This window comes from Leptodactylus fuscus, chromosome 3, assembly GCF_031893055.1.
Source record: "Leptodactylus fuscus isolate aLepFus1 chromosome 3, aLepFus1.hap2, whole genome shotgun sequence".
Classification (NCBI taxonomy): Eukaryota; Metazoa; Chordata; class Amphibia; order Anura; family Leptodactylidae; genus Leptodactylus; species Leptodactylus fuscus.
In genome coordinates this window covers 44,978,874-45,000,149 of record NC_134267.1, presented here as the reverse complement: position 1 = coordinate 45,000,149, position 21,276 = coordinate 44,978,874, and the positions used below count along the sequence as shown (strand labels likewise).

Genomic DNA, 21,276 nt, shown 5'->3' with positions numbered 1-21,276 from the left:
GGCTGTAGAAGAAGCAGAGAAATAAGTCTTGGCTTCCCAGCTCCTCTCTGCACAGTAATAACTGGGGGACCAAGATATATACAGTATATATCTATATATATATATATATGTGTGTGTATATATATATATATATATATATATATATATACACTGAACGGTGCAGGGAATGTGACCCCTTTAATACAAAGGGGATATTAGGAGGCATTCCGAATACAAGGGGGTCATTGGGAAGATATTTAATGGGTCGGGAGCTCACTTAGATGTGTTTGTCCCCATGTTGTACCCGTAGTTACGATTCTGAACAACAGTTATATTATTAGGAGGATTTCATCTTCTCATTTTGGAACGGGATGTATATATATTCACATTTGTCAATGTGACAGTACGACACAATATAAATGCTCTCTAAATATGAGCAGCAGGGGGCGTCCTACCGCACGACCCCAGTGTAGAACTAGTGCAGTTAGCCGGCTATAATGTCTGAGTCACTGTGCCATTGTATTCTAAATAAAGTTTGTTAGGGAAGCAGAAAAAAAAATAAATAAAAGGGAAGCGCTCCTGATCTGCTCTCAGTGGCACGCATACGTACAAGTGACGCCGTCAGAGCAGTGCGGGTGTCGTCACTTCCGGTGTCCCCTCCTCCTGTCCGTGCGGCTTCCTGGCTGCTGCCCCGGATGGTGTATAGCGGTAGCGGAGCTGCTGCGGCTGCTGCTCTCCTGTCACCTGACGCAGCGGCCGGCGGCCCTCTTCCTCTCCCTCCTCCTCCCCCTCCTTCTCACCCAGCTCCTGTGTCGGAATTCTCGGCCTCCTGCTCCCGAACTTCTAGGACGTCAGCCTCTGTACCTCGCTCTTCCCCCGGCCTCCCCGCCCCGGTGTCCCGCCCGGAGGGGGCCCGGCTGCCGAAGATGGCGGCGGGGGCTGCGGCGGGATCCTCGGAGTGGCTGGTGCTTAGAGATGGATGTTTGCGTTGTGACGAGCACGGAGTGAGCAGTCTGTCCTATCATCCGGCGCTGAACGCCATCCTGGCCGTCACTACACGGGGCAGCATCAAAGTCATCGATGGCACGTCAGGGGCGATCCTACAGGCGTCTGCCGTACACGGTGAGTGCAGCCGGGGCATGAGGAGAGCGGGCCGCTGGGAGTCACTGCCGGGTGATGTTACATATGGATGGATTAGGGTCAGTTCACACGTGAAAACCGCCTAGCTTATTTGTGCGAGGTAAAAAACCTCGAGGAGTTTTTTTGACGCTGTTTTTTGCATTCCACGCGGTTTTCGCTAGCGGTTTTCGCTAGGGTTTTTTTTTCCCTATATGTGCTATAGAAACTACAGGCGAAAACCGCGCGGTTTTCGCCTCCCATTCACTTCTATGCAATTCTTCAGGCGTTTTCCGCCTGAAGAAAGGTCATGTCGCTTCTTCAGGCGGAAAACGCTAGGAGGAAAAAAAAAGCTAGTGGTCTACATAGACCACCATGTTAAAGGAGAGGTTTTTGAAGCGAATTCCGCTGTCAAAAACCTCCCCTTTGCCCACGTGTGAACTAGCCCTTAGGGGAATCCATCCCCATCGGTGTGCCCAGGCCGGTGCCACATCTACTGCCCACTGCTTCCTAATAGTGGAGGACCCCTCATAGGCATTATAGAGGGGTAGGAGTGGCTACCTGTCAGGCATTAGAAAGGATAGGAGGGGTTAAAGAAGTGGGTGTGGGCCCTGTCAGTCATTAGAAGGGGGAGGACTGATTCCCTATCATGGAGGGTCATGAGGGGATCCCTATTGGTGATCATGAAGGACCTGTCACTAGATCCTGTAGGTGGTGGTGATCTCCATGTGCTATTTGTGACCTCCACGCACCCATACGTCTCATTAATGCAAAATGGACAGAAATAGGATCTGTTCTGAGTTCACGGCCCCTTACAGGGCGACATGATGATACACCCACATAAACAGGGTTGTCAAAAAGATCCTGATGCTAATTCTCCAAATAAATCCTAGAATGTTATTGCGTAAATATATCTCAAAACGAAATAAAATATTCTTCCCCGATAGCATCCTACGATTTATTGGCATAGTACACCGTTGTGTGTATGAGAATATAATGGGTCAGCGTGCTAGCCATAAATCACAGTAACAAAGCACATGGTTATGTTCATGGGGGGCTTAAATTAGCTTTCTGGGACCCAAACATGTTTTTCCTAATGTTGACCTATTTACAGGATAGGTCATTGTTATGTAATCTGTGTGGGGTCTGGGGCTGAACCCCAAGAATCAACTATTCCAATATCCTACCATGGACGAGGAGTGTGTGCAGGCTGCTCCTGCTCAAGTAATAAAAGCGATGACCCAATGCCCTGGAAATACCGCTATTATATGGATGGGGCTGGAGTGCTTTTCCTATTGCTTGAATATGAAAAAATTTGTATGGGTCTGGAAAACCCCTTTAAGGCCCTATATAGTGGGCCACAGCAAAAAACTGTGGTGGCATCACATCCATTATACCTATTGGGAAATCGCTGGCATTTCTGTAGGTATAAATGACTTGCTGCGATCTCGAAAACTGCGGTGGTTTTGGAAATTGTGTACCCCCTCCCCAAAGTGGATGCAATTTGCTAGACTGACTGTAAAATGCCACATTTCTTTCCACTACTTGGAGTCCCAGTCTTAAAGGGCAAGATTATAGCTGAGGCCCCACACACCGATAACAGAATAGCACATAACATTGGCACAATTGCTTTGAAAATCTGTCAACATGGGGTTTTTCACTATGGAAATGACTTATTTAAAGGGATACTATTATTAAAATGCTGGGGTTTTTTTTTCCTCACTAACACGTCAGAATAGACTTGAGAGGCTATTCTTCTCCTACCTTTAGCTGTCTTCTCCGTGCCACCGTTCGGTAGAAATCCCGGTTTTCGTCGGTATGCGCCGCCTCCATCATCTTCAGGAACGTCCTCTCCCTGCATCATCTTCTGGTGCTGGATTCAATCTTCTAGGCATGCGCGGTTGGCTCTGCCCGAGGCCCGACGGTAGAGCCAACTGTGCATGCCTGCGGCTATTTTCTTGTGGCCGCTTACCCCAGCTTACTGTGTAAGAGGCCACACACATGCGCAGTCAGCTCTGCCCGAGGCCCAATGGCAGAGCCGACTCCACATGTCTAGAAGATGGAAACCCAGGACGGAAGAAGACACAGGGAGAGGGCATTCCAGAAGAAGATTGAGGCGTCACTGGAGATTTCTCTCGTAGTATTGGGGACAGTGCTGTTTGAGTGCTGGGACTAGCCCCCAGTGCTGCGAGAGAAGGCATTTGCACACCAAAGGAAATCGGAATGTCTACCAAACGGCGGCGTGGAGAAGACATCTAAAGGTAGGAGAATAGCCTTTCTTAAGTCTATTCTGACGTATTAGTGAGAAAAAATAGCATTTTAATGATAGGATGGGGGAAGGTCTCCTTTAAATGGTGACTTCACATGAATCTAGCCTTATTTTAATGTGTAGACCATTAAAAGCTAAACATTTTTACAGTCAGACAAGTCACCACTAAGGCTGGTCTAACACGACCGTAATGCTTTTACGGACCGCATGTTGCTGTTCAGCAACACTAGTTGCTGATCATCAACATAGACTCCGCAGATGCCCGTAAACTGCCGCACTCGCCCATAGAGTTCTATGGGTGAGTCCGTGCAGTGCCGTGAATTGCGGCCATTATGGACATGTTCTAAAAAGTGCGGACCTTGGTTGCGGCCCGGCACAACACAGATAAAATATCTGGTGGTGTAAGAGGCCGCATTGAGTATAATGTGTCCGCAAATGGTCCGCAATTGAAAACCCTCGATTGCGGACCATTTGCGGTCTTAAATTACGGTCGTGTAAGACCAGCCTAAGATGGTTAGAGAAAATCTTTCAGTTGATCTGACTATGAAGCTTTCCATGGTTAGAAAAGCAGCTGATTTCCTTCTTGTGGCCGGGATATCTTCTCATTCATGTAGTGTTGGTGTCCGATAACCCGGCCACAATAAGGAAATAATGACAAATCCCAGACCATAGAAATGTCCTGCATTCGTGGTGGCATCCATGGTGTCTGGTCCAGACTTAAGACCGCAACACTAAGACGCTTGCAGAAAATCTCTGAAACTCTGCACAATAATTGTATTTCCAAAAGTGTTTAACTCTTAATTGTCTACAAATTTTAAAATATGGTTACATTTGTGGGGAAAAAACCCTTTAACTGTAAATCGCCACAAATTCACAGCCATTAACCTCCAGCAATTTTGCCCATTGCCTTAAGGGGCCAAAAAATACCCTAGAAAACTGAAAGGGTTCAAAATAGTGCACTCACTACTTCTACCTACCATCTTTGTGGTAAGGCTCTGGTCCTCTCCTCAGTCACTGACATTTACTGATCTCGGTGGTCTTGTGTGGTACACGGTGATCGCAGCAGTACTGGAATCTGTGGACATGGATTGGCTTTGTGGCCATATGTAGGGCCATTGACATAATTACTGGAGCGCTGTAACTGTACAGACTGAGACCCTTCTCTACCACCTGCTGAGCTTTATTAAATGGCCCATAAATTTCATTTAATTGTCTATACTCAAGACAGGCCATCAATATAGGACCTTCTTCTCCTATCCCATGTGGTTTCCATGATATTCAAGGGCCATGTACAAACCTGCTGCTGGCACTGGTTGAAAAATAACTTTGTATCATTTTATTTTTCTTTCCTCTGGGTGTGTGAGATCTTGACTAGAGATGAGCGAACACTGTTCGGATCAGCCGATCCAAACAGCACGCTCCCATAGAAATGAATGGAAGCACCTGTGACGCCGGCCGACGGCAAAGTCAGCGTGCCAGGTGCTTCCATTCATTTCTATGGGAGCGTGCTGTTTGGATCGGCTGATCCGAACAGTGTTCGCTCATCTCTAATCCTGACGGCACGCGGCTGGTTTATGGATTATTATTTTTTTTTTTCTTCCGTTGACCCTAAGACTGGAATGGAGTGATCTGATATCAATGACCTACCTTAGGGTGGGCCATCAAGATTGTGAATGTAGAATGCTCCTTTACTCACTGTTGGTATATACCTCAGGTTAAGGACAATGGAAAGTATCTTGTTTAGGCACATGCTGCAGTCATCCATGTTCATTACTCTATTTGCATCATTCTCTGGGCCTTTCTGAATCACAAGTGAATGACTCTTGCCTATTAGATGTTGCTGGCATCCTCGGGTTAAGTTTTAGATTTAGGTGGTATTCTAAGGGTGTGAATGGACCCTAACGCTCCTTTACACATCCTCCATTCTAGCACAAACCGTTTCATCCTTACTGGCCCCAGTGGTGACCTGTATTCAAGTGACACGTAACTGCTGGTGAAATCTCTGCTTTCACGCAACTTGTTACACCAGTCCTCTACATGGACATTTTATAATCCGGCTGCTGTGGTCCATTGACATGACTTACACTTACTGATGTATTTGTCTGACCGCTACACCTTATGGAAGGTTTCATGCATATTTGTCTCATTATCCATTAGCATTGAGATGTACTGCTTGTGCTTGGGTTGTCCATATTAGAAAACCCACTTTCATATACTCTATCAGGGTTTACGGAGTTAGGGCTCGTTCACACTTGTGTCCGGTGTGTGCATTCTGCTGGGTTTCTGTCCCCTGTCCGGCAAAACTTGACAGGTGACAGAAACCCAGAGGTAAGCTTTAAAACCCATTCACTTGAATCTGTTTGTAAAGGTGTCCACCTGCAGCCTGGGGGGGGGGGGGGGGGACAGATTTATTTTTTAATTTTTTTTTTTTTGTTTTAAGCCGGGGACACAGTCCTGCATGTCCGACTTTATTTGCGGTTAAAAAAAAAAAAAAAAAAAAAAGTTTCCCTGCGGACAGACAGAGCAGGTGGACACTAGCAGTCTCCTTTACAAACCTATTCAAGTGAATGGGTTTTAAAGCTGACCGCCAGGTTTCCGTACCCCTGTCCAGTTTCGCCAGGGCTGAAGACGGAAAAGCACACACTAGACACCAAGCGCAAGTGTGTTCAGGAGTGAAGGAATTACTAAGGATGTCTCTTACTCTAGTGTCAATCCTACAGTATATTGTTCAGGCAGTCTGAGAGTGGGCACTGTGTAATATCTATGGGTTTCCAGTAATAGATGATCATGTAGGGTCCCAGCAGGACTGAATTGGCTAAATCTTGTTTTTTTTGTGGGGTTTATTTTTTTTATTTTCTAATGAAGATATCACCTTTTAAAGAATTTAACCAACTTCGAAGAGGTTTTAAAACAGCCGCAAATGTTCAAAAATAAAAATAAATGGTACTGGCGATCTATTGGTGGATCTTATTTGGCCCTCCCAATCTTTTTCACTTTTGTTCAGCACGTGACCGCTGCAACCAATGTATTTCCATAGCTGTCACATGCTGTATTTTACTATCATGACTGCTTGCCTCCTTAGGGGGAGTTCACACGGAGTAACGTGCCCCGTGATGTGGCACGTATACGGCGTGTGAGACTTTGAGCGCTGTATACGCTCCCATTGATTTCAGTGGGAGCCTGGATCGTATACGCCGCGTTATTTTGCGGCCGTATAAGTGCCACATCACGCGGCACGTTACTCCGTGTGAACTCCCCCTTACTAAGATGCCAGTAAATAAAACCAGGAGAACCAGAGGATTGTCAGAGCTGGATTGATGAGAAGAGTCAAGTATGGTTTTTGTTTCTCTTATAACTTTTGGAGCTTTTTGGTGTGTTTATGATATATAAAATAAAATTGGTTAATATATATTTTAGGCCGAGGCCTAATGTTGCGGAAATGCAGCGTTTTTGTTGCAGACTTTTAGATTTTTTTTTTTTTTTTTTTTTTTAAGAAGTTTCCCTTCAGTTAAATGCATTCCTGACTTTGGCTCAAACTGTGGAAAAATCTGCAACAAAAGTTACTGCGTTTCTGAAATGTGGGGCCTTAGCCCTTGAGGCTACGGCCCTATGTACCAAAATGTGAGAAAAGCAAAAATACAATGTGGTTTCTGCGGAGTTTCTCTTCCCTTATTAAAGAGAACATTTCATGTCCTCGGGCACATGCGGTTTTATATACCACTAGAGAGCTGTTATGTGCCCTGTCGTTACGATGGCTATTTACTGTCAGAAGGGCATTTCTGACAGTCTTTGAGGAAAGCCCCTCCTGACAGTAGTGTCCATAGCGCTGTACTGTCAGAGGGGGCTTCATTACCACCCAGTGATGATGCTGAGTGACGAGGAACGCTCCCCAGTACTAGTCTATGGACAAGTACTATTAGGAGAGGGAGTTCCTTAGTATCATCACACTCTGGTTTCTAGCAGTATATAAAACCACGTGTGCCCGAGGACATGAAAGGTCCTCTTTAAACCCATATGGAAAATGCCAGCGTTTCCACTGGTATTGGCATGCTTTTCTGCAGCAGATTTTTTTTTTTTTTTTCCTGAAATATGTGGATGCAATTAGCTATGTAGGGACCATCAAAGTTCTGTGTTTTCAATGAACAGTGCAAACCCATTGATTTCTGGCTTTTCAAACATATTTATCATTTTTATGGATTCTGGTTCCAGAAGATGGGGGAAGGATTAATCTTGACAGCTCCCATTGAGTAAAGACCCTTTTACACCAGTCAATGATCAGATAATTCCGCGTTCTTATGACCGTTTACACACGTCTAAGATTGTGAACAAAGATTCCTAGCTATTATTGTTTTATATAGCCCCATTAATTCCATGGTGCTTTATATTTGGGGGTTTACATACAGTACACAATATACAAAACAAATATAATACTAACAGTTACCGACAGGCACAGCGGGGTAGAGGGCCCTGCTCGCGAGGGCTTACAATCTATGAGGGAAGGGGGGTAGAGACAGAAGGTGAAGGGAGAGGCTATACAGATGGTGGTGCGGTGACAGTAATGTTGGTGGGGGTTGTAGGCCTTCCTGAATAGGTGAGTCTTCAGGGCCTTCTTGAAGCCTGTGATTGTGGGGGTCAGTCTTATGTGTCTTGGTAAGGAGTTCCAGAGTATGGGAGATGCACAGGAGAAATCTTGGAGACGGTTGTGTGAGGAGCGGATGAGAGCAGAGCGGAGTAGGAGGTCATTGGAGGATCTGAGGTTACATGTGGGCAGGTAGCGGGAGATTAGTTCAGAGATATATGGAGGGGACAGGTTGTGGATGGCTTTATATGTCAGTGTTAGTATTTTGAACTCTTTGTTTGGCGATCAATTGATAAAGAAGCGAATGATCAGTTGTTTGCCTATTGGTGTTCATATACTGGTGGGAAATGTAGCCTTGTTAAACAACCCTGCTAAGGCTCTGCTCACAGCTAACATTAGAGTAGAAGCTATGATACCACACCCAGTGGACTCAGTGGTTTCTGTAATCTCAACAGTGAATATGGTGGTTAATAGTGTACACTCAAGTGGAAGGACATGCTGCTGCCCCTCCTGTGGCATCTAAAAAAACGTCAGCGGAGTCTCTGGAGTCTGTCATGTAATGGATTTCTTCCTAGCTTGGCCACTGGTTATATGATGGCATGGTAAAACTGAAAGCCCAACTCCAATGTTAGAGGGCCTTTCATGTCCTCGGAGATTGACAGTATGATATACTATGAGAAAACTGACAATACGCTGAATGCAGCAGGTATGCTTCTGGGTGCCAGAGATCAGTGCTGTTAGTTTCAGCACCAATAACTCTCCACTGTCAGGAGGGCAGGCCTTACAGTTCAGTGTCATGGCTCTTCCATTTCCTTATACTACTGGAGGGTGTTTTTTACAGATTAGTGACAACAGTGGAGGGGTTTGATGCTGTAACTAACTGTTCTCTGGCACATATCAGCAAAGTTCACAGTGTACTGAATTCGGTGCCCTGTCAGTCTTCCAGTGGTATATAATATCGCCAGTATGGTAGGACATGAAAGGTCCTCTTTAGCTCAACTTTAGACTTGTGCACAAAAAAGGATCAAATCTGTGGCGCTGATGTACAGATGCTTATGGCTAGCAAAAAATAAAATTTGGTCAGACTTTTCCAGAATAACTAGTTGCGCGCAACACTTAATAAACTGAGTTATTCTTTCCAAGTACACATCCCAGTGTAAGTTCATTGGGGAGCCATTATAAATAAAGGTGGGTCATACGGGTTAGTGATTATGATCAAAATCCCAATGAATTGAACACTCTACCTAGCTTCCCACCCCGATTTATATGGTACGTCTGACCACTTAGTTTTGGTTCTTCCTGTATCAGGGATCCTGCTTGTATAGTGTACAGGTAGTGACCTATACTGTAGCAGTGTGACAGAGGATGGCATGGAGGAAAAATAATTGAAATAATTGTAAGCAAATTCACAATGGTTGAGCAGACTCAATATTTTTTTATTTATTTTAATTGCCCATTCCTGTGGTCATATAACCGATTGTTAGACTCGTGATTCTCAATGTTAACGTTCATTTTGTACCTGGGTTTGATACTTATAACAGCAGAATCATTGGGCTACTGATGGCAGTAAAGTAATGGTCTCTCCAATATACAGTAACATGCTGTTAATCACCTTTCTGTTCAGTTGGGGATCAAGCTGAGTCTGTTGTGGTTGCCGGTCCTTGTTGCCCTTGCCAGTGACAGGTCAGCCAGTCAGTGGCTGAGTGGTAATGTTTGGTTTGCAGCGCTCATGTACAGGGGACAGGTCAGAACCATTGGTGAACCAAACAGGTTACTGGCTACCCTGCTGAAAGGAGAGGCCGAACATAGAATGGCACTTATTTGAAGAGTCTTTAAAGGCTTCTTCCATCTCTGGATTTTAACCCTTTAAATTGGCAGTAAAATAAGGAAACATTATATAGCAGTATGTAAGGAAATGACTAGTCAGAGCTGATGTGACATCTTAGCTTTTGGTTGTTGTACTTGTTGGGTGGTGGGCAGAATATCCTGCAGAAGTACACTTAAAGGGGTAGGTAGGTCAGGATTTTTTAGTATTTTATTTATGGCCTACCATTAAGCCATAAATATCTGATAGGTGTGGAGCCGACAGGCAGCTCCCACGTGGATCAGCTGTGTACTAAAGGCTTTCAATCCTGGACACGTGTGTGTGTGTGTGTGTGTGTGTATGTATGTATGTGTGTGTATATATATATATATATATATATATATATATATATATATATATATATAGACAGGGGTTGTCTGTATACAGTTAATAATGCATGAGACCCTACAAGCTGAGATGCTGTTCTAATAAAGTGGTGAGAAATGTAAAATAATTGTCCCAGTTGATTTAGACAGACCGGTAGCATCCAGAAAATGACGACCTTCTCCAAAAACTGCCTTCAAAAAGGAAAGGGAATTCAGGCTTGGTGGTGGCAGTGCCCGTTACACAGGTCTACTCTGGTACTGAAGCAGAATCATGGCTGACCATATGCTGCCTCTTACAAGTGAGGATTACATCAAAGACGAGTCCAGTGCTGAAGCCATGTTACGGAGACTTCTCAGTACTTCAGTTGCGTCTAGTCTACTGAAGCGGACAGACTTGGTGACCAGACTCTAAATCGGTCAAGAAAAGAACAGAGCCCAAACCCACCTATAGCCACTGACATTTAGAAATTTGTACCCCCTAGTTGGGCCAACCCACTCCATATCCTTGCTGGGAATCTCTAGTTTACTAAGTTTTCTCCTCATACCAGCTTCATGCCTTCATTTACAGGACTATATATTCCTATATTAAAATTATATTACCTAATCTTGCTAGTAAACGTTACTGTATGTGAGGATCCTCAACACTACTGGGACAATATCCTTTCTGCAAACACGATTTCCCATTCCCTGTGAGGATAGGCAGATGTCCCACCGACTGTCTGCCCTTACTGTAATCTTCTTATGTGTAACAAATGCTCCAGATTAGGATCTCCTAATGGTGAAAATGTTTGGTAGGTTAAAAATATCAGTAACCTGAAGTGACATTTATCATTGTCATCAAACATGTCAAAAATTGAGATGTTAAGTGGGAATCGCACAAAATTGTGACTCTGTGCAGCAATGTGCAAGGTCTGGTGTATCTGATGTGACATGGAAGACTTGCTGTTTATAGATCTGCCATTGGCTTTGGGGACATGGTCATAACAAGCAGTCGCACCACACGCAGCCACGCGGGTCTTTCATCTAATCCTAATGTATAAGGCTGATCATAAGTGACATCCTCGTGGAGTGATATTTAGGTGTATTCATGGGTTATGGTTGTCTGGCTAAAGGCACAAGTTGACAGCTACTTGTGACTTCATCTTTACATTGTGTTAATGGCAGGTTTTTTTTCAATACATACCCAGAGGTAGATCTTGCAGGGAAAGGCATTCCTTTACATTTCCCATTCCTTTTGCATCCACTTATGACTGGCTTTCAAAAAAAAAAAAAATCTTGTTTAGATGCATAGATGTCTGCAAAATATGTATATCCAATGTATTTTGTATGTACTTGTCAGTCCTCCCATCGGGGGGGAATTTAGAACAGCACTTCCTATGCTGGACCAGCATTTTTTAATGTATTCTCTGCCGGCCTCTGTCACTATTCTTGGCTTCAAAAGCGAGTAGCAAGCAGCGTGTACCTTGAATGTGGCATAAATATATGCATAGTCGTTCAGGGAATGCGTATTTCCCATTGATGTCAATTGTAGACATTCTGCAGGAGTATTTAGGAGCGTACATTTACTATATTTTACATACTGCTTCTAATGTGAACATACCCTTAACCCCTTAAGTGATGCATGGACTTTCTAAGGGTTGGTTCACGCATGGAGTATTATAGTCTATGGGGTCCGTGTGCTTTTAAAGCACTTGTAATTACGATTGTATTCCGTCCGGGGGGGGGGGGGGGGGGGACTCCATGCGGATGGAATACATACAATAATGTGAACCAGGGGCAAGTCTGTCACAAATGGGCTTCAATTGACTTAACATCACCTACATCAGAATAAGGGTCCATCTCTTGTACTTGTCTGTGAATTTTGCAGCCGGGCACGTGCAACTAATTCCCAGGGTTGGAAAACTGCCCGTCCCAGGTGTTTAACCCCGTAGGTGTCATGGTCGATGGCAAATGCAGCATTTAAATTGTGGTGTGTCTGTATTGGGTTGTGTCTGATGCAGGCCTAATACGATACACTGCCTGGCAGTTTGCTTCACTCTTTGCTTAATGTACACAAATGTGCGCTTTGTCAGTATGCCAACCATGTTTTTAATGGCTACCACACCAACCTGTTTATTATAGCCCCATAAACGCACCCGTGTATTATTACAGGTCTGAGTAGGAGGCCATGTTTGGCCCTCCATGTGAACTACACTCACCAGCCACTTTATTAGGTACACCATGCTAGTAACGGGTTGGACCCCCTTTTGCCTTCAGAACTGCCTCAATTCTTCGTGGCATAGATTCAACAAGGTGCTGGAAGCATTCCTCAGAGATTTTGGTCCATATTGACATGATGGCATCACACAGTTGCCGCAGATTTGTCGGCTGCACATCCATGATGCGAATCTCCCGTTCCACCACATCCCAAAGATGCTCTATTGGATTGAGATCAGGTGACTGTGGAGGCCATTGGAGTACAGTGAACTCATTGTCATGTTCAAGAAACCAGTCTGAGATGATTCCAGCTTTATGACATGGCGCATTATCCTGCTGAAAGTAGCCATCAGATGTTGGGTACATTGTGGTCATAAAGGGATGGACATGGTCAGCAACAATACTCAGGTAGGCTTTGGCGTTGCAACAATGCTCAATTGGTACCAAGGGGCCCAAAGAGTGCCAAGAAAATATTCCCCACACCATGACACCACAACCACCAGCCTGAACCGTTGATACAAGGCAGGATGGATCCATGCTTTCATGTTGTTGACGCCAAATTCTGACCCTACCATCCGAATGTCGCAGCAGAAATCGAGACTCATCAGACCAGGCAACGTTTTTCCAATCTTCAATTGTCCAATTTCGATGAGCTTGTGCAAATTGTAGCCTCAGTTTCCTGTTCTTAGCTGAAAGGAGTGGCACCCGGTGTGGTCTTCTGCTGCTGTAGCCCATCTGCCTCAAAGTTGGACGTACTGTGCGTTCAGAGATGCTCTTCTGGCTACCTTGGTTGTAACGGGTGGCTATTTGAGTCACTGTTGCCTTTCTATCAGCTCGAACCAGTCTGGCCATTCTCCTCTGACCTCTGGCATCAACAACGCATTTCCGCCCACAGAACTGCCGCTCACTGGATGTTTTTTCTTTTTCGGACCATTCTCTGTAAACCCTAGAGATGGTTGTGCGTGAAAATCCCAGTAGATCAGCAGTTTCTGAAATACTCAGACCAGCCCTTCTGGCACCAACAACCATGCCACGTTCAAAGGCACTCAAATCACCTTTCTTCCCCATACTGATGCTCGGTTTGAACTGCAGGAGATTGTCTTGACCATGTCTACATGCCTAAATGCACTGAGTTGCCGCCATGTGATTGGCTGATTAGAAATTAAGTGTTAACGAGCAGTTGGACAGGTGTACCTAATAAAGTGGCCGGTGAGTGTATACTCTGACACAGGCCTGGATAAAATTCTTCCTGGTCCAAACCTCTTCTCCTAAATGGTAGAGACCAGCAGTGGACAAAGACCTACAAAAACCCATTCCAGACTGGAAGAAACCTTTACACCGGTTTGCCCCTGCTCTCCTTCAGTAGTCACAAGTCACCAGCTCTTGTAGAGACGACGTTGCCTTCTTTTCCAGTAGTCGCAGTATGGCTTCCCCTATAGTCCTGTTTTCTGTTCCCTTTTCACGGACTCCCTCAGCAGCATCTTCCTCCCCTTTCCCCAGTAGTCTATCAGGTTATCAGGAACCTTTTCAACCATATTTTCCCGCCTCAATCCTAATATCCTAAAAAGTACAGACTATATACGGACACTAACGTAAAAGGTGCAAGTCCAAGCTGGACAGTCAGAAGTTATCTAGAATAAGTAAAACTAGAAAATTTGATCAGTAAAATCTCTAAAATTTGTTGCCAGTTAAGTTTAAGTAAAACCACTTTATTTTTGTAAATTTTTACAATCTTATAAGACATATGTAACTGAATACATCTTTAGGGCTAAACAAAGTCCAGAAATCCACGTACATTATGGTGGCAGATTTTGTTCCTAAAGATGGTTCTTTGTTTTTGAGCCATTTTAGTTGCGGTGTCTTCTTCCTGAGCTATTTTTGTCGCTGGCCTCTGAATCACACCTCTTCAGGTAGATGTGATCATAGGCTGTGTAGGAGGCTGAATAGGTGTTGTGCAATATGTTTAGTGCTTAGATCTTGTATTAAGGTGAAAAACACGTTCTATTAAAGTCTGACAGTGATACTTAGAGTAACGTCCAGTTATAAACTACTTCGTTAGTAACTAGCGCATTACAATATAAGAAACTGACTAACCTCCTCTCCAGATGTCTGTAATAAGATAATCTTACTGTGTGTAGGACTGGGCAATGAACTCCTAAGATGAGGGAGAACACAGATTAAAATATAAGTTTTATGGAATCTCTTCCTACAATGCTATTCTTCAACTGGCTCAGCATCTCCTATGATGTTCTGCCGGTGGAGAATACCGATCAATGTGACCGATTCCTTTTATAGGTCGGGGCCCCACGGGACATAAACGCCATGATTTGCCCACAGCGGAGACGCTGCGGGAAAAATCGTGGTGTTGTACCGTGCAGGCAAAGCGGATGGGATTCATGCAAATCCCATCCCCACTTTGCAGAAGAAATTGCAGTGCGGACACGCTGCGATTTGCAAAGCGGTTGTGGCTTTGTAAATCGCAGCGTGTCAATTATATCTACAGAAACTCCAGCGGCTTTCCCGTAGATATAATGTTAAGAGAAAGTCTGCAGAGGAAAACTCCGTGAACTTTCTCTTCAAAGTGCTGCGGAATGAACCGCAATGCGTCCACGCCGCGGTTAAAGCGCTGCGATTACGGCACGTGGGGTCTTAGCCATAGGAAGTCTTTCAGCAGGAAAATGGATATAAAACTAAGCCGCGTACCTTGTATTAGTGATTGTACAGTTTCCATATATCAGGGCTGTGGAGCTGGGACCACTTTTGCATGGAGTTCAGGAGAAAAAATTGACTCTGGCTTCAAAGTAAAAGATTTGTTTTTAATTGTTACAATTAATATTGGGTCAGTGCAAGTAATGTAACGTAATAAATTCGCCACTTCAAAGGATCATGAAATCGGTTATATCTACAGTGTTATCAGGGTCATCAGTGTAGACAGTAGTTGGGATCTAGGTGCCATATTACCCTTGTACATGAGCATCCTTAACCCCCTTGCACATGACCATATGAATGGTCAGTTTATCCAGGTTTTTCCTGGATAGCACACTGACACTTTCCTTTCCATGGTCACGTGTCTGCTCTGCAAAACATGGTCCTATTACCCATTCACTGACCGTGCCATTCATTAACACTGCCACAGAGCATGACCTCTAATCCTCTAATGGGTTTTCAATGGCTTTTACAATATCACAGCAAACAGTTATCACACTGCTGAAAGTCAAGTTAGGGTCCGTTCACATGGAGCTTTTTTGGCAGCAGATTATTGACTTCAATGGGAGCTGCTCACTTTTTTTTTCCACTAGCCAGTAGCGGAAAAATGTGAGAAAACTCTTCTTGCCACGGGTTCCACAACACAAGGTTTCCTCCTGACTAGGCCCATTGATTTGGGCCTAATTCGGAGCAGAATGCTGTGACGGGATGATGGTGCACTGCACTGGCATTCCGTTGCAGCTAGCCGCTCGTGTGAACATACACTGAATTGGATTCTATCTTTTTTTTTTTTTTTTTTTTTTTAAACAAAATACATGTAGGAATGGCCTTAAGAAAGGCTAGGCTATTCTTCCCTTCCCTTTATTCTGATCCGTGCTGCCATTCCTAAGAAATATCCTCTTTCTTCCTTATTTAAATGAGTTTTCTTGCAGCACTGGGGGCGTTCCCCCAGGGTAAACTCTCCGGCGACGACTCTGTCTTCTCCAGACCGCCTCTTCTCTTGTGCTCCCACTGCGTTTTCATCCAAAAGCGCAGACTGCACATGTCTGTTGGCCATTTTCCTGTGGCCTCTCCTGTTTGAAGGGATTCTATCGTTAGAATAAGATAAGATAAGATAATCCTTTAATAATCCTTTAATAGTCCCACCTTGGGGAAATAACCAAACAGTGATAAATCTGTATATCTGTTTTTAGTGTGTGTGTGTATATATTATACAATCATACACATTCACACTAGCCTCTGTGGGTTCTTGGCGTCAATAATCCGCCTATATTCAGCAAATTGCTGCCATAGTTTGCCTGCTCTGGCATTTTGGCAGCACTCAAGCTGTCCTGCTGCTGAATTTCTTCCTCACACTGTTCCAGTGATTGTTTCGGCATCTCAGCAGCTCGCTGGGACGTCATATGAGTGTGGTGTTGGCGTTGGCGTTGATCCGCCTGCTCCAGCGTTTCGGCAGCTGTCAAGCTGGCCTGCCACTGAATTCGTTCCTCGTGCTGTGCCAGCAGCTCGCTGGGACGCCATATAATGAGTGTGTTGTTGACATCGATGATCCTCCTCAGCTCTGTTTTGAGGAGAACTCTGTGACTTCTGGCTATCTTCATAGTGCTTGTTTGCAACAAATTAGATTTTCTTTTTCCAGGCATGCTTAAAATTGGCAAACTGCCAATTTGGATTAAAGGTGTTTGCCCATGTCAGTTTGTCAGAAGTTCCTGGAGCAGATCATATAATATGCAAATGAATGTACACAATCCACTGAGGGTTAGCTGTGTGTTTACACAGAGATAATAGCCCTGGCTTTCTCAGAAACTGAGATAAGGTGCTGCCAAGAACAGTTTAATATAGTATGTGAACATAAATTTATAACAGTTGTGAAGCCATGTCATTTACCGGGATAAAAAGAAGCCTATGTTTTAATTGGTTACAAACTGTGCCAAGTTAGCAATCTGTGAATGGGACTTGCATGAATCCCACCCGCTTTGCAGGGACTGTAAACACCATGGTGGGAGACACTTTTCCACCTATATACTTTGCGGAATAAAATCACTTATTTGCAAAACTTACTTGTTTTAGTGGCACTATATTCTGAGAGCCATAACTTCCTATTTTTGTTTTAGCATAAACAGGTTGTCTGGGCAAAACTAAATATTTTTTAAATAGACCGGGGTGGGGAAAACTCACCTGGCCTATTTAAAATATAACATTTTTCCCTGGACAACCCCTTTAACTAGTTACTGCTGTGATCTATACTACATCACGTGTTCCCATAAATTGACATAATAGTACTTCATGAAGATGGTGTCTGCTCATGAGCAGTAAAAACAGTTTGAGGCAGTTTAACACATTAGATTAGTCTTTGCGCCCCATCCCCCTCTCTGTCAGGATCAAAGTCTTAGTTTGCATAGTGAAAGCAAAAGTACAACTTACATTATCATAACACACTATTTCAGTGTTATAGTAGCAATCATGCTGCCTAATGTTCCTTTATGGTGTGGCCCAAAATGTTCAACAAAATTTTAATGTTACTTTTAGGCAAAAGTCACCCAGCCTTTTATTGTATAACTAAGTAGGACTCTCACAAGAAATGTTGTTCTCTGGCCTGTGAGAAAGGCTTATGATATAAACTGTGAATTTTCTCTTCTGGCCCTCAGCAGCGTCCTATGACTAGTAATACCTCTCAGCTTCTCATGTCTGGACCATTGCTGATAATGGCTCTGCGAGTCCGTTCTCTTTAGAAAGTGTGCTGTACAAACCTGTGTAATGTAATATACATTTATAGTGCATATTATTTGTGCATTTATATTAGATTTTTAGTAATCATCATAATATCACGGTAAAGGCAAAGTGTATATTGTGATACATCATAGTATCCTGTACATCAGCCAGTCTGGTCTTGGGGAGGTGATCAGTGTTACTCACCTCTCCTGGACTTCAGCACATTTCATTCTTTTTCAAACAGTGTTTTGAGTGTGTGCGATACTCCCTGTGGTATAAAATAACAGTAAGTTCACACAGGGCTTTTTGGACTGGATTTTGATGCGGAGGCCGCTTTACAATCCGGTCCCAAAAACGGCTAGCTGCGACTGGATGCCGGTGCAGTGTCAGAGGCAGGTACTAAGGTGGGCACATTTGCGGGATAGTAGGCACCTTGTTGCCCTTATTCCTCTTATATAACAAGGCATGTGGTGCTCACTGTGTTTGAGGTTCCTACATCCCTTAAGTGCAGAGGGCCATGGCGTACACTGGGAACTCAAAAACTGGAAAAAGCACTGGCCAGAACAAGACACATCACCAAATATAATTCTATAAAACTATAGATTTATGTATTTATATATGTGGCCAGTTTTCATAAGGTGTCTTTTGTATATAGTACACTGGAAACTCTACTGGTATTAGGATTGCTGGGTCCATGCTACTGATGGCTTGCAGAAGGATATAAGATGCCGCTGTCATTGGTGTTACAAATCTAATCCTATGATTTCTACACTTGACATCCTCCTTTCGGCTGTTACCTCTGAGTTTCCACGCAACAGAAAACTGGACCCATTCTACAGAGAAACTATGAAGGGCCAATCCTGCTGTGCTTTGTAGACTTGTTATATCATTTTGTTAGGTTGTGTCTTGCTGGTTTGAGCCGCTGCCAGTTTACATCTTAGTTTTCAGTACATAATGACTATATTTTGTATCACTTCCTTGGCTTGCCACACTTTGTATGTGAAAGCCTAGGAAGGATTTTTGAGAAGGGGTGATCTAATCCTAGTGAATTAGAAATTCTGTGCGTGTGTGTCAAATAAGTGCAGCTTATAGAATTTCCTGCCCATGTCTGCTATTGTAAGGTCTCTGCGGGAAAGAGGTTGTTTATCCTCTTAATGTAACCAGCATATTGTGATTCACAGTTTGCTGACATGGAATTGCATATAATCTTCACAGAACAGGAGCCACCTGTGGAGATCTTTAGCTGCACATAAAGTCAGTGCCAGGCATGGACTTCAGAGGTGGTGATATACTCATTGACAAAAATATATATATAAAAAAAAAATGCCCTTAGATAGAAATGTCTTGGGCAGATAGATACATGATTACAGGTGTGTTTTAATTAGACACTGGGTCTTAAGTGTTTCAATACTTATAAAAAATAAAAAACAATTCAGAGGCTACTTCCAGGTAGTCTACCTTTTTAGTGAGATGTTTTGGCTGAAGAACTTCTATCTAGGATTCAGACATTTTTGCCCAGTTGACAGACTTTGGCAGTGGGCACATCTGAGAGGAGGATGATCATTTTGGCTTCAAGCTAACAGCACTGATTGCTCAGGAATGGTGGGGGCTAGAGGGATTCCATCTGTGTCGCAATCAATCATCGATGTAAAGATCCGGACTTCTTGGAGGTAGTGAAATGTCCTCTTTAAGGGTAAGTTCACACAGGGTTTTTTGGTCTGGAACATGAGGAAGATGCTGCCTTAGGTTCCAGACGAAAATACGGGTAGCTGTGACTGGATGCCGGTGCACTGCACCGGCATCCAGTCGCACACTCCGCTCCAGATTAGGCCCAAATGAATGGGCCTAGTCTGGAGGGAGTGTCTTCAGGCGAATGTCGTGAGGCGAATCCGCCTGAGAATGAGCATGTCAGCTCCTGGAAAAAAGAACTGACCAGCTCCCATTGCTTTCAATAGGAACCATCTTTTTGGTCAGGATTTTAAGGCGGCTACGGCCTCAAAATCCTGACCAGAATACCCCGTGTGAACTTACCTTAAATGTACATGGTTTTTAGAACTGAAAACTTCCTCTCTTAAGAATTACATTTTATACTTGGAACAGTATTTGTCACTTCGCTGAACCAAGCTTAGAAAATCTAGGGAGTTTCCATTGCTCGTGAAAGTTGGACTCTGACAGCAATTTAATGTCACATTTACTGCACGTTACTAGGATGTATTAAAGGGGTATAACCGCTTAGCTATTTAACATGTCCATAGGCTACAAAGTCTCATGTGGCCTCTGGTTAGAAAACCACTTTTCATAAATGCAAATGACATGCAAATAGAAGAACCTTTATATTGTATCTTAAAGAAATGTTTCCTTTTCCACATTAGTCTTCTCTCCTTTAGAGAGAGTTACACTGCTACTCTTTGCCACTGTCAAGTTTCTCCAAACTTAAAGGGATCCTATCAGTCAGACACAATTTTTTGTAAGTACCATGTTGGAATAGCCTTAAAGGCTATTATTTTCCTACCTTTCGTCGTCTTCTCCGCGCCGCTGTTTGCCTACAATCCTGATTCTTGTCTGAATGTAAATGAGATCTTTCACATCACTGAGGGCGCTGGAGAGGGTTCTGTCGCAGCATTGGAGCCGCCCCTAGTGCTGCAATAGATCTTATTTACATACTGACAAGAACCAGGATTGTAGGCGAACGGTGGTGCGGAGTAGACGACAAAAGGTAGGAGACAAATAGCCTTTCTTAAGGCTATTCCGACGTGGTACCTTCAAAAAGATTCTGACTGATAGGATCCCTTTAAGACCTACTTTGAAAATGAGCCCTAGCAAGATTTTTCTGGATTTTGAGTGTGCTTGAAATACAATCCCTCCTCCAAAAAATAAGCCCTAACGCATAAAGTCCAGGCAGCTATACATGGTTAAAAAGAAAACTACTCTTCAAGACTGTTATGCCAGTTGTTACCACGCTGTGGATTTTGGACTAGCTCTGATCTGCAGTAACAGAAAATGGACTTAGATGGCCACTAAGCATCTCGGGCTGGATTCACACCAGCACGGTCTCTGTTGTTGGATTTCACATTCCGCCTTTGTCCTAATATATTTTTCGTTTTGTTTTTTTTCAACAGCAAAGCCTGGTGGTCGGGTGAAGTGTCAGTATTTCCCTACTGTAGATAAAGTTATCTTTGTGGATGACTACGCAGTGGGCTGCCGGAAGGATCTAAATGGCATTTTATTATTAGACACCGCATTTCAGACTCCAGTCTCAAAATCCGATGATGTAGTCCAGCTTGAATTGCCAGTTACTGAGGTAAGCTCGACTCCTGCTTCCCAAAACTTTCCCATTACATTGATGTCTGCTTCTTATGGTCCAGAAATGCTTTCCCAGATTTATTTTGCTTATTTTTAGAATTGCTAGGTTGTCTGAATCTTACCTGACGTGTAGAAGATGTTAGTTTTACGCCTCATCCTATCGGTTCTGCTCTGTGGGACGAAATATTGATAACCCCCAGTGTCCGATGGGTCCCTTTAGCTGTAA

The 21,276-nt window shown here is 43.7% G+C and overlaps 1 protein-coding gene across 9 annotated transcripts in view; it reads left to right on the top strand.

Moving 5' to 3' along the window:
- Nucleotides 1–641: 641 nt before the first annotated feature.
- BIRC6 (baculoviral IAP repeat containing 6) overlaps nt 642–21,276 on the top strand; it is a 164,587-nt gene continuing 143,952 nt past the window's right edge. For all 9 annotated transcript variants that reach the window (XM_075267485.1, XM_075267484.1, XM_075267481.1 and 6 more), the window contains exons 1-2: nt 642–1,101; nt 20,867–21,048. In XM_075267485.1, the coding sequence (XP_075123586.1) occupies nt 675–1,101; nt 20,867–21,048 (609 nt within the window). In that variant the 5' untranslated portion in view covers nt 642–674. The remainder of the gene's footprint in view (nt 1,102–20,866; nt 21,049–21,276) is intronic.